A 13,842-nucleotide genomic window follows, 5' to 3' on the forward strand; every position below is an offset into this window, starting at 1 on the left:
GTCTTGGTTACTGTTATACCCTACTCTGTGGCCTACCAAAAAACAGACTGGCACCTCTCTAGTCCCTACTGAACTCTGCTGCTTGTCTCATTCACCTCTCCATCCCCTCTGTTGTTGCCCTTCTCTGGCAATCCCTCCATTGGCTACCAATCACCTAAAGGATCCAGTTCAAACTCCTAACACCATCATTTAAAGCTCTACATTAGCTATATCCTCCATACATTTCCTTATTAATCTCCAGATATAATCCACCTGGAATCTTTGCTCCTCCCAAGAGACCCCCTTGTGCTCCTGCTTAGTCACCTCCTCTCACTCTCACCTCCTGGAATTCGCACCAGTGTCACCTCTCCTTTGGAATTCTTTACACCAGCCTATCTGTAATGTTCCAAGCCTAAACGTTTTCAAGTGTACTCTCAAGACACATCTTTTCAGACAAGCTTATAATTTGCTATAACTATAGTTTAAAGCTCACTGCCTCATCTGCTAACCCCTCTGTCTACTCCCCTAGTGTCTCCACCCCGCTACCCTCTAGATTGTAAACTCTCCTTTTGTTTCCTGTTTCTGTGCAATTTATCAAATGAATATCTATCAGTATTGGTGATGTTATTCAAACTACACACCTATTGTATGTACCTGTATGTGTGTCACTGGTTGCCCTGATTGTACAGTATATTGAACAACTTATGTATCTATGCTATCCATTGTTGTATGTTTTGCATGTTGTACAGCGCTACGGAATATGTTGGCGCAGTATAAATAAAAATAATATAAATCAGGTCATCCTTAGCCCTTTATGTACAGTAAATCCATTCATTACTGGTCCTCTTTAATAACATAGCAGAGAATGTTTTGAACATGCTTCTCTTGGTGTCTCCTCTAAATACTCCACCCCTACTGTACTCCACTTCCTTGTGCTGAGCACAAACGCATGCCACAGATGGGGAGCCAGTAATGGACAAAAATGCTGATGAAAGGAGAACGTAATATTTTATGTGTAAGGAGAGTCTGCATTTATTTCCAGCAGGAAAACCTATTGTTTGTCTTGAAGGCTTTAACGAATGTTCATTTTTCAGTTTTCAGCTTTTGTCTTTAAAATAGTAGCTTAAAATATTTGTGAGGCATTTCTTTGGTAAAATATTGTAAATGACATCTTGTTTTTGTTTTATTACTGCAGGTGGCTGTGTTTCTGCAATGTCCCCCAGTTCTGTGACAGCTTGCATCGATACGAAACGACGCAGGTGTTTGGGCGCACATTACTGCGTTCTGTCTTCACTGTAATGAGGCGTCAGCTGCTAGAACAGGCCAGACAGGAGAAAGACAAACTGCCACAGGAGAAGAGAACACTAATCCTGACCCATTTCCCTAAGTAAGTATCATCCAAGAACACCTGCTCCACTCTCTACAAATTCCCTAGACAAATCTGGCCATATATCATCTGCCATTAGAGAGCTGTGTTTATCGCATATTGGAATGAACCCAGAGGTGGACAGAACACAGGTAAGAGAAAGATGAGGTAAGCCATGGAGGTTTTTTAAATCACATACCTCCAGAGGCGTCTCACATCCTCCTGGCCCCACCATTGCCACGCACAGACTACTAGAACATATTCAACGAGCTTGCCAGAGAGGTTATCATGGCCAAGTTCATCTTCATGCATAAAAAAGGTCCTCAACAGCAGCGGTGGTTTACAGGAGGACGTATGGAAGCCTCTAAAGGATCCAGAGGATTCCCTCTTAGGTATCATGTTTTGTTTGTGTGTTTGTTTTCTGCTACCTCTTCTTCTCTTTAACTTCCTTGGTGGTAATCCTGAGAAACCCAGCAGCGGTAATCCCGAGCCTGACTGGTAGCTGTTGGGAGTGTGAGGAGACAGCACAGCGTGGCAGTGTTTCTAACTCGACCCCCCCTTCCCCGGGATCCAAACTCTGGCAGCCATTCTTCCTGTCCTCGGAGGCTCTTGAGCCCTCTGGTGAGATCGCCGTTTATCATCATGACGACAGACTGCGACCTCACTATAGGGGTACAGCGCCACCCGGAGGACAGAGGGAGAATTACAGTGTTGGATCCTAGGGAGGTGAGTCTGTGCAGGGGCTGCTGCAGATCTTAATGTGGTATGATTTTTTTTTTACCTGCACTGCTTTTAGACCCTAAAATCCAGAAATAAACGGGGGGTTAAGGTGATCCTGCAATCCTTAAGGCAAATATAAATCAAGCATAAAACCCAACTCCAGGTACAAATGTGTTCCTAGTTCTTGGTAGGCACCAGGGATGCACCCACCATGAGGAAGGGTGAACTGCGTTCTTCAGCTGCAAGTTCCCAGACAAAGTGGAGTTGTGGCACTTCCAAACAACTGCAGTAATTGGTATCTGTTGGCTATTAGTGTAGTGTCAGAATGACCACTGTAGATTTGGTTTACTTCAACCACACCTTCACTTACACCACCTTTGTCCTTATATACACTACAGTTCCTTAGCTGACATCTTCAGGGGACCAGTTACCTTTCTGCTGGCAGAGATCAGGAGGCTACAATTAAGTCATGTCTTGAACTTTAACATATCATCATGCTGGGTGATTTAGTTCACTACTCCTCCACCAGACGACAGGTCTTGGTGACCTTGAAGGTCTGAAAGCAGCAGCTGAGTGACTTTTTATATTAGATAAGTGGGACTTGCATGGGAAGATGTGGGTGGTACATTATGTCATTTGTGACCCTCACACTGTACTGATGGCTCACTGGGGCCAGAGGACCCCTAATTACAGGAGCATGGAAGAGTACTGAGTGAGAAAAGGACCTCCAATTATAAGAGTAGTATGGAAAGTCATCTCCATTTTCTTTGAGAGGATTAAACAAAGTACAACACAGTTATATATTATAATTCTACAAAAACAAAAAACACACAATTCCATATATATTTTTACATTTCATACCATAATCCGAAGAAAATAATAATCCAAACATTTGTATAGCGCTTTTCTTCTATCGGACTCAAAGCGCTCAAGAGCTGCAGCCACTGGGACGCGCTCAAGAGGCCACCCTGCAGTGTTAGGGAGTCTTGCCTTGAACTCCTTACTGAATAGGTACTGACTCTAGTCAGGATTCGAACCCTGGTCTCCCAGGTCAAAGGCAGTGCCCTTAACCAGTACTCTATCCAGCCATACAATCTTTCCATCTTTTCATTATATGCTTATATACAAACGCTTTCAAAATTCCATCCATCATTTGGTATGTACTAAAGAGTTATATACAAGTTATTCTGGTTAAATACAATCTGACAATCCATCACACACTATACTATCTCAGAAAAAATCAGGACATACTGGAAAATGTATTCAGATTTCATGAACAAAAATTTTTCGGTACAAGCGATCATTTAAATCAAATTGGGGTAAAATCAGACAGAAAAATTGTAACATGTTTGTGCACCTTTAGAGAAAGTGGCAGATGTGCAACCCTTTCTGTACATTTCTCTTACAAGAGAGAGGATAGAAAATCATGAACTGGTAGGAATATAGGCCCTCTAATTACAAAGAGTAGTGGAATGTATTCTCTCTAAACAATCCAAGGAAGTCCTGTGTATTTTTAATGAAATATGCTGGTTTTGACTGGGGATGCCCCTAAAACAAACCTGAGGTGAGAAAGATATGGGTGGTGCCGTATTTAATTTCCTTTTAAACAATATCAGTTGCCTGTCAGTAGTGCTGATCTTTCTTGCTGCAGTAGTTTCTGAATCACACACCTGAAACAAGCATGCATCAAATGCATTCAGACTGGAGTCAGAGCACTTGATCTGCATGCTTGTTCAGGGTCTGTGGATAAACGTATTAGAGCCAGAGGATCAGGGGGGCAGCCAGGCAAATTGTTTAAAGCAGACCTGAACTCAGAACTTCCTCTGTGCTTTAAAAGAAAAGCAACAGCATAATAACCTTTTAAAGGTAAACATTTCTTTGTTACAGCTGATATAAATCTGCAGTGTGTCTACTTCCTGCTTTCATGGACGCCGACATTAGGTTAATCTCCTGTGTTTACAAAATAGCTGCTCTGCCAAGGCAGCCAGCTGGCACAGCTGAGAGATCAAATTACAGCTGTGATCAGACACAGACGAGGGGGAATAAGACAGGCTAAACTCTCTAAATACATACAGGGTGCATATCTCTATGTTTTCCTTCTGTCCTGTGCAAGAGTTCAGGTCCACTTTAAAGAGGAAAAAAATGTTAGCCTCCATATCCTTCTTACCTCTGGCTTCCTTTACTTGAACCAGAGTTGATGACTGTTACCATGTTCGCTGTATCTATTTTGCTAACTATTGCTCTGTTTGTGGTGTAGATTCCTATCCATGTTGGAAGAAGAGGTTTACAGTCATAACTCTCCCATATGGGATGAAGATTTTATGTCTTCATCTTCGAGAACAAATGAGCTTGGAATCCAAGCAGGTACATTATTATTATTATTATTATTATTATTAAAGTTATTTTCAGAAATTCTTTATAGTACAGGTAGTCCCCCAACTTACGAACGACCCGCCGATACGAACGGCATGGATTCAGTGTTTTTCATGGGAACAAGCCCAAAAAAATATTTTTCAAATTGGACTTGTAGTTTTTGAGAAAAAGTGGCTTTTAAACTTGTATAAGCAGGCACAGAGGGCAGAGGAGACACAGAGGGGGACACTGCTGGCACAGGGGGGCACAGAGGAGGTACAGGGGACAGACATAGCACATTGTTCTGACTCAAGAAGAGATTCAGGTTGAAAACGAACCTACAGTCCCTATCTCGTTCGTTAACCGGTGACTACCTGTATAATGAATTTTGTACAGTCTTGATAGCTGCCTTTGAACAGAAATACATTGTTCCAACTTGAAGTTGAAATGTCACATGATAAAACATTTATACAGTATATTCTTTCAGAGATATCAGCAGTTTTGATGATATTGTGCTTCATTTAGGGCTCTTTCAAACTTGGACGTTGCGTTTGATGCGACGTTAAGATCGCATAACATGCGTTATGAATTGCGTTATGCGTCTCTTGATGCGTACATGATGCGTACTTTTTGACGCATACGGATCGAATGAAAACTGTGCATGCGGCACATTTAAAAAACAAAAAACATTACTGAGCATGTGCAAACAGTCTAACACAGCCAAATACGAGTATAACGCACGGCACGCTGCACTTTCATTTAACGTGCAGCGTTATACTCAAACGCAACGCAGGCACTGTGAACCAGCCCATTGATTTTTCATTACTGTGAGTTGGGCTGCATTACAGGCTGCTTTAACGTCCCGATGTGAAAGCAGCCCTAATGTAAGAAAGCCTCAGTTTCTTAAAGAGAACCCGAGGTGGGTTTGAAGAATGTTATCTGCATACAGAGGCTTGATCTGCCTACACAGCCCAGCCTCTGTTGCTATCCCAAACCCTCCTAAGGTCCCCCTGCACTCTGCAATCCCTCATAAATCACAGCCACACTGCTGACAAACAGCTTGTCAGAGCTGGCTGTGTTTATCTCTATAGTGTCAGTCTGCTGCTCTCCCCGCCTCCTGCAGAACTCCAGTCCCCGCCTGCATCCCTTCCCTCCCTGCTGATTGGAGGGAAGGGACGGGGGCAGGGACCGGAGCTATGCAGGAGGCGGGGGAGCAGCTGAGACTGACACTACAGATGTAAACAAAGCCTCACAGCACGGCTGTGATTTATGAGGGATTGCAGAGTGCAGGGGGACCTTAGGGGGGTTTGGGATAGCAACAGAGGCTGGGCTGTATAGGCAGATCCAGCCTCTGTATGCAGATAACATTCTTTAAACACACCTCGGGTTCTCTTTAAAGAGTAACTAAAATGAAAATAGACCAGCCTCTGTCTGCATAATAGATGATTGAGGGGGTTGCAGGGCAAAATAATCACCTGTTCTGACGTCATCCATCCAGTCAGATAACTGCTCCGCCTTCCCCGTCAGAATAGGCCCTGGAGTTTTTTTGTTGTTTTTTTTTCAAATTGCCGCCAGGGCTCTGTGCACATCCACCTGCGTGGCCACGGCCCACCCTCAGCTCGGCAGCACATCCTGATTGATGGTTACCAAGCTGGGGGCAGGCCATGGCCACTCAGGAGGAGGTTTCTGAAGACCTTCTGGGGTCTTTGAGAACATGGCCGCTGGCACACTGCCGAGGAGAGAGGTTATGCGGCTCTCTCTGCCTTAAGACTTCAGGGCAGGTATGTATTTCAGCCCGCACCCCCCAATCTGATTTCATGGAGACAGAGGCTGTCATTACAGGCTCTATTTCACTGGAGGTACTCTTTAACCCCCTCCCGACCGCTTAACGCCGATCGGCGTCAGGAGTTTGGCAGCCCCAGGACTGCCTAACAACGAAAGGCGTCAAGTCCTGAGACTGGATTTTGCAGGGGATCGCTTGCCGATTTGTACGCACATCCCTGCTTGAGTCTCCCAGTCTGCTGCTAGCAGACTGTTAGACGGCGACGCTGTCTATTTACATTGTACACCGCTGCGATCTATGGCAGCACTGTACTGGGGACAGCCGTGCCGCTCGGCTTTCCTCTAGAGGGGCTCAAAAGCGATCGGCTCTCATAGGCTGATGCTTATGACTGCCGATCGCTGTCATTGGCTGGCGGGGGGAGGGATAGGGTAAGATATATATATATATATATATATATATATATATATATATATATATATATGTTTGCGTGTGTACACAAATTTATAAAGAAAAAAAAATTGTTGATGGGCAGAAAAGGGGGGAGGGATTTATTTGTGTGCTACGTGGTATGGCTCTAAAGCAAGCTTTTAAAGCTTCAGAGCCCTAAATTGTAAACAAAGAACACCCTGGTCACTGGGGGGAGGGGGGGGGGGGATAAGCCTATGGTCCTGAAGTGGTTAACAGATTTTCAATACAGAAAGTTTGTGCAATCAAAGTTACTTGCAGAGTCCTTCACCATAGCACTGTACACATCCAATGCAGTACCCCCTGGCTGAGACTGGGGACAACCCCAAAGCACAGGTAAAATGTTGATTGTAGTGTGAGCACTGTGCAGTCACCCAGCCCTGCCCTTTTATCTGCTAGTGCAATTAATCACCATACTAACCCTTCAGGCAGGAGGAGAGAGGTATAAATTCCTTTTTCATTAGCAGAGAGGAACTAGAAGTTCATACAGTACATGACCTAGTTTTTCTTTCTCTATGTAGCTGTCTCAACTATCTGTCATCAAGAACAGATGACATCTGTTTCCAGAAACAGAGTAATTGGAAGCAGGAAAAACCTGCAGCTGTCCTAAGAAACTCACAAAATTAAAATTGACTTCAAACATAAACTATAATTCTGTAGTACTTAATTGGGGTGGATTCAAATCATTTGAAAAATGTGCCTACCCTAACTGTTTTATTGTTTTAACCACTTTACCATCACAGGTGCTTATATCTACGCTCCTTTTGTATATCTACGCACCAGGAGCATAGATATACGCACACACCCCCGCGCTCCCGCGCTTGTGCACGCCGCCGGCCGCTTGCCCGGAGATCAATGAACGGGAAAAAACGTTCCCGCTCGTTGATCTCAGCCCCCCAGCAATGATCGGCTGCTTCTATGAGAAGCAGCGCGATCATTGTGAAAAACAAAAATTTCCCAGCCTCAGTGTACTTCCTGTAAGCGTGCTACCTACGCTTACAGGTCGCATTAACAAAAAGTTACTGTGGCCATCTTGTGGCCAAATAGTAAAACTACACCCAAAAGCATTTTTCATATACAAATACATCGTTTTACATTATAAATTAATTCATTACCTCCCACACTCCCCCATTTTTTTACATTTTTTTGTAATTAAAAAAAAAATACAATAAAAAAAATTGCAATAAAAAAAAAATACATAAATAGTTACCTTAGGGACTGAACTCTTTAAATTTTTTTGTCAAGAGGGTACAACACTGTTACTTTATAAACTATGCGCTGGTAATTAGGGATGGACGCAAAACTGAAAAAAAATGCACCTTTATTTCCAAATAAAATATTGGCGCCAAACATTGTGATAGGGACATAATTTAAATGGTGTAATAACCGGGACAAATGAGCAAATACATTTCATGGGTTTTAATTACAGTAGCATGCATTATTTAAAAACTATATTGGCCAAAAACTGAGAAATAATGATTTTTTTCCCAAATTTTTTCCTATTTTCCCATAAAACACATTTAATAAAATAATTATTGGCATAATGTCCCACCTAAAGAAAGCCTTATTGGTGGCGAAAAAAACAAGATATAGTTTATTTCATTGCGATAAGTAATAATAAAGTTATAGATGAATTAATGGAAGGAGCGCTGAAAGGTGAAAATTGCTCTGGTGCTCAAGGGGTATAAGTGGTTAATGTTGCTTGGTCTGAGATTTCCTAGAGTGGAACTAAACTTTTAATGTGTATGTATATGTGCCTGAGTGTATACTTATGTACAGGTAGTCCCCGGTTAATGAACGAGATAGTGATCTTAGGCTTGTTCTTAACCTTAGGCCCACTACGCACTGCAAATCCGATTTGCGATTCCAACTTTCCCTGGATGCTATCAAGATAAAAAGAGATACGCAGAAAAAAACGCATTATGCAGTACTAATTCAAAATCGCAAGTCTGAATCGCATGTAGGGTGCAAGGGGCCTGAATCTGTCCATAAGTCGACCATGGACTTCGGAACCCCTTTATGAGGATAACTGCATTAGTGCATTTCTCTTTCTTGAACAGCAGGGGGTGCAGAAGATACATCTGTATGTTTCCTTGTAAATATTCCATTGTCCTTTTATTTTTGGTTTTGTTTAGAGTATTTTGAAAAAGAATAAGGCCCGGCTCACATTGGCAGGCAAAACAGTTTAGTGGACCGCTCCAGAATGGATTCAAGCGGATCTAATGTTAACCAATGGACCTGTTCACATTGCTTAGCTGTAATGGATTCATTTGGCACATTCCTCGGAACGACTGCCAGTTTGGCGAGGCTATAATAATTCTGGGGTGACGGACGCGTTGCATTGACCGAGGGATAGCGGAACAGATCAAAAATTGATGCCAAATAATATCTGATTAGTTTTACGGATCAGTTTTTACACGGATCAGTTTTTTGATCCCTTCAGTGTAAATCAAGCCTTATAAATACAGATTAGAGTAACATGTACAATACAATGATAAATTACATTGAGTACAATATAGTAGATATTTAACCGAATCCGGACCGACGTAGTACAAATCTACGTCCAGCAGGTGCTGCTGCGCCCCTGACTGGACGTACACTCTACGTCGCATTGACCGCGTGTACCCACCGTTTACTGCTCCTTTCGCCGCTCTGTCCCCACCACAATTTGCTCAACCTGCCGTCTCTATGACGGCAGAGCACTGTGAGCCGGGCAGGAGCCGTTTTCATTGGCTCCTGGCCCTGTCATCACTGTAAGCCAATCCCACTGGCTTACATTGATTGACCGCGTCAGGAGCCAATGAAAGCGGCTCCTGACCAGCGCACAGCACTCTGCCATCATAGAGACGGCAAGGACAGAGCGACGGATTTTTGCGGCGATTTGTCGAAAGCGCCGTTTTACTGTACCAGCAGCCTCTGTTCCTTAAGGGGGCAGAGACTCCTGGTACCGAAGTGGTTAATATTGGGAAGATTAAGACGGGTAGCACTGGAACAAGGGATCAGGCTACATTCACGGTTGAGCGTTGTGGTCCATTGGACAATATAATCACACATAATAACGCAGTGCAATTATATGGTAATGGTACGTTAACATTGATGCATTAGCAATGCGGTGCTCCTTTGACAACACAGGATGTATACAATACAGTGAAGTACCGCATGTGAATTGTTTAATTTCAGCTGATGGCTCCTTAGGCCTCATTCACACTCAGGTGCTTTCAGCCAGCAGGTACAATATCTCCAGCTAAAGTGAGATTTCTGAGTTATTGTATATTTTTCTTTTTTCTTTCAACACTGTAGTTATTACCAATCCTACTGTTTCACGAACAGTACCATACGTGGCCAGCCCTTCGTCATTGGATCAGTCCAACAGTGGAAGTCTGAGTCCCTCTGGCAAAGTAGCTCTTGAATCCAGCCTGGGTAAGCTTTCAGTCTTAGATGTCTGTAATGTAACATGCCATACCATGTCAGCAATGTCATTACCATGTTGTGGCACCTCTTCACCTAAAATGCTGTTCATTTTAGATTTGCTATATTCTTAAAAACATAAAAGATTTTAAGGCAATTTACCTGGAAATAAATATGAAAGGAGTTAACTTTTATCCACCATCCTACTTTTAGGGCCTTCTCAATATTTAATTGCTGAGTGAGTCTTTGACCCAGAACAAGGGCATACATTTGAAAAAGCTGCAAGTTGAAAAGGCTGCAGGATAGCGGTAATAGAATATCGGTAGTGTTACTGATATTCTACAACATTGATATAGTAAAATATCCGTAATATTTTATCCATATTTCACTAAGACCTAACCTTTCCCTACTCTCACACAGAACCCTCCCCTGGTGGTGCCTAACCCACAACTTCCCTTGTTGGTGCCTAACCCTTAACCTCCCCTGGTGGTGCCTAACCCTTCATCTCCACAGCACAGCGAGAAATAGCGGCTACTAATTGTAGCTGCTATAGCGACTATACAATAAAAATAACAGCTAGAAATAGCAGCTACATTGTGAGAGAACGCGGAAAAGCCGCCGCGTGTGCTGCTGAGGAGGCGGCGGATTCCGCGTCCAATGCGGCTGTTTGCACGTGGAAGCGTGCGTCTGGTAACAGGGCAGAACGCGGAAAAGCCGCCGCATGTAACAGTAAGGCGGCTGGTTCCGCGTCCAGCGCGGCGGTTTGCACGCGGCAGCGTGTGTCTGATGTGGCTGAGTCTGTTAGTGCACACAGGCTTAGGAATATGCACGCGCGCGCTGAGAGGCAGAACTCTTATACTGGGCAAGGAGAGATCAGCTGATCACGCCGATCAGCTGACTCCAGAGCAGGTTACTATTGGTTGATCAATTAGGGGTGGTGCCGGAGAGCACTACTCCATATATAGTCACTGCTGGCCAATCTCAAGTTGTCTGCCGTTGCGATCACTACGTGGAAGCACTCAGACCTTAGTCAGATCCAACAGTGTGTTTGAACCAGGCGGACCTGGGAATTCTCACTGAGCCAGATTACTTGTACTGTTATTCTGTTTATGCTTAGGCTAGTTCCAGGGTGTAGAGACCACGGACCTCACACCCAGACTAGGGAACTTGTGTTATCTATCTGTTATACTTCAGACTAGTTCCAGGGTGTAGAGACCACGGACCTCACACCCAGACTAGGGAACGTGTGTTATCTATCTGTTATACTTCAGACTAGTTCCAGGGTGTAGAGACCACGGACCTCACACCCAGACTAGGGAACTTATGTTATCTATCTGTTATACTTCAGACTAGTTCCAGGGTGTAGAGACCATGGACCTCACACCAGACTAGGGAACTTGTGTTATCTATCTGTTATACTTCAGACTAGTTCCAGGGTGTAGAGACCAAGGACCTCACACCCAGACTAGGCATTGTTGATATCTGTTATGACTTACTGCTTTCCTGACTATCCCTTTGATCTCTGATTCGGTACCTCGCATATCTGATATTCCGTTGCCAGACCCAGCTTGCCTTGGGTACCGAATCAGCCTTCTGTCTTTGTACTTTATCTGTCCGTGTGTTGCCGACCCGGCGTGCCCGACCTCGAGAGCTATCTCTCCTCTTAAGAGATAGTCTCCAGATCAGATAGTGACATCCACCTTCAGGTGTCACTCACTCTCTGGTCCTTCCTATCTCCAGCCTGACTCCACCACTTGGAGAGTCTCAGGCTGCTGGAAGGTTCCTGTGCCCTCAAGAGCAGTATTCCTTTATTGCCTATGATCACCTGCTCAGCAGGTGCATTACTCAAAGTACTACTGTTACACCAAACACTCACATGCCATAGGTGTCCAGAGGTTAGCAATATATCTGTATTATCGGTGATTCTGCAGATCATCAATAATCAGGTATATATCTGCATTCTTGGTGATACTGCAGATCATCATCAGATTCTCTCGGCGTGCTGACACCAATCGTTACATACATATAAAAAAATAGTGGCTACAGATTGTAGCCACCATAGCCGCTATACATAGAAAATAGCAGCTACAAATTGTAGCTGCAATTTTAGTGAGCGCCAGTTTCATACTTTTTGCAGCAAGATTTCTGTACAGCAGCTAAAATTAGTAGGGGAGATAGCTGCGCCCTTTTCAACTTGCGGTGTTTTTAAATGATCCTGAACAAGGGCATAAAGAATAGGCACCATAGCCATTGTTCTTGTAACTGGTGGGGAAATTGCTAAATACTGCAAGCGCATAAGAAAAGAACGGCCCCAGAATTGTTTCCTGTCAAAAATGTTAGAAATAGCAGTTCCCATGTTCTCTTTTCTAACAGGATCTGTAATAAGAGATGATTGTATACATGTGGTTGCCTAAAGCTGTATGAAGACATAAGAACATTGTTACTCTGTCAGAGCAGTTATGGTCTGATTGGCCATTAATCATATGTAGTAATGGCAGCCCTCAAGCTCCTGGACTGACTGTGCTTCAGGGAAGCAGTTACCTTGTTTGGATTATATCAAATGATTGTTTTCTTTTGACAGGCTATTGCCAATTTATGCTCAGAGTGGCAGGAAAAAAAGGTCACGGGGAGTAAAGAATATGAGTTGAAATTATACCTTGGCCTAAAAAGTTGTGTGAATAGTTTTTTTTAGTATTGCTGTGTGCAAATATGCAGTAAAAGAAATTGATCCTGTGATGAGAAATCCAGTTGAGTCAATCAATATACAAGCCATAGAATCTTATGGAAGAGAGTGCCAAACATTGCTTAGTAGTTGAGGTGATGTGGAGCCATCATGTGACATAAAGATTTCATGGGAAACAGGAAGTATTCTATAGGGAAAGATTTCAAAGTGGTTTATATTTTCTTGTGGTTGTAGTGTTGTTGTATAGTTCTATTTATTAAATTCATGTTGCTGTGTAAAAAAACTAGTTAAAATGTACCAAACATAACCATTTCTGAGATGGCTTGAAATGAGTAGCTGCCTAATATTTGTCCAAGTATTCCCTGAGCTCTGTGTGACGAGGCATGAAGAAAAAGCAATCTGTCAGGTTGCATTTTTCTCAGTTTAAACATACACATGTTCAACAAATCCGCCCAATAGTCATCTGATTGTAGTCTGTTGCACGACAATCAGATGTGTGTACATGTGGTTAACGACGAGCTACTGTTAACAGGTGGTTTGCCCGATCCATCCAGCGGACCAACTCACCTCTGTTGGGATGATATCGTGCAATTGGCCATCTGTGTACAAGTCGTTTGAGAGACAAGCACTGTGCAGTCTGTTGTTTCGTTTGCGTATGCAGTATGTAAACGAGTTGCTTGTTCAGTTGGTTGGTGCCCGGAAAAATACAAGTCATATAAACAGATGTTGTGGGGTCGGTCATGTTGTGAAGTTGGTTGTGTACTTTGTTGGATGTGTGTATGAGCCTTTAGATGTTTACTCATCTCCCTCCATCCCACATCTACAACATAAGGTAGGCACAGTTTGTACTGCTGATCATTGTTTTTCATGGCAGAATTTCCAGCTCTGACTGATGACCGAGACACAAGCATTGTTATACATTGCCTGCACATCCGACAAGCTCAAATGTATTCAGTTTAAGGCAGGCGTGTCCAATGTCCGTCCCGCCAAGCCTTTTATGGTGACCCCCGAAGCGCTCTACAGTTGTTAATTCTAAGTGACCTGCAGGCCATAGCTGCGCTGCCACATGCAGGGGCCACCTTGTAT

At 43.4% G+C, this 13,842-nt stretch overlaps 1 protein-coding gene across 2 annotated transcripts in view; it reads left to right on the plus strand.

Moving 5' to 3' along the window:
- KAT2B (lysine acetyltransferase 2B) overlaps window positions 1-13,842 on the plus strand; it is a 120,879-nt gene that overhangs the window by 69,748 nt on the left and 37,289 nt on the right. For both annotated transcript variants that reach the window (XM_068236125.1, XM_068236126.1), the window contains exons 6-8: window positions 1,175-1,366; window positions 4,323-4,429; window positions 9,966-10,085. In XM_068236125.1, coding sequence (XP_068092226.1) covers window positions 1,175-1,366; window positions 4,323-4,429; window positions 9,966-10,085 — 419 coding nt within the window. The remainder of the gene's footprint in view (window positions 1-1,174; window positions 1,367-4,322; window positions 4,430-9,965; window positions 10,086-13,842) is intronic.

The sequence above is a fragment of the Hyperolius riggenbachi genome, chromosome 5 (assembly GCF_040937935.1).
Source record: "Hyperolius riggenbachi isolate aHypRig1 chromosome 5, aHypRig1.pri, whole genome shotgun sequence".
Classification (NCBI taxonomy): Eukaryota; Metazoa; Chordata; class Amphibia; order Anura; family Hyperoliidae; genus Hyperolius; species Hyperolius riggenbachi.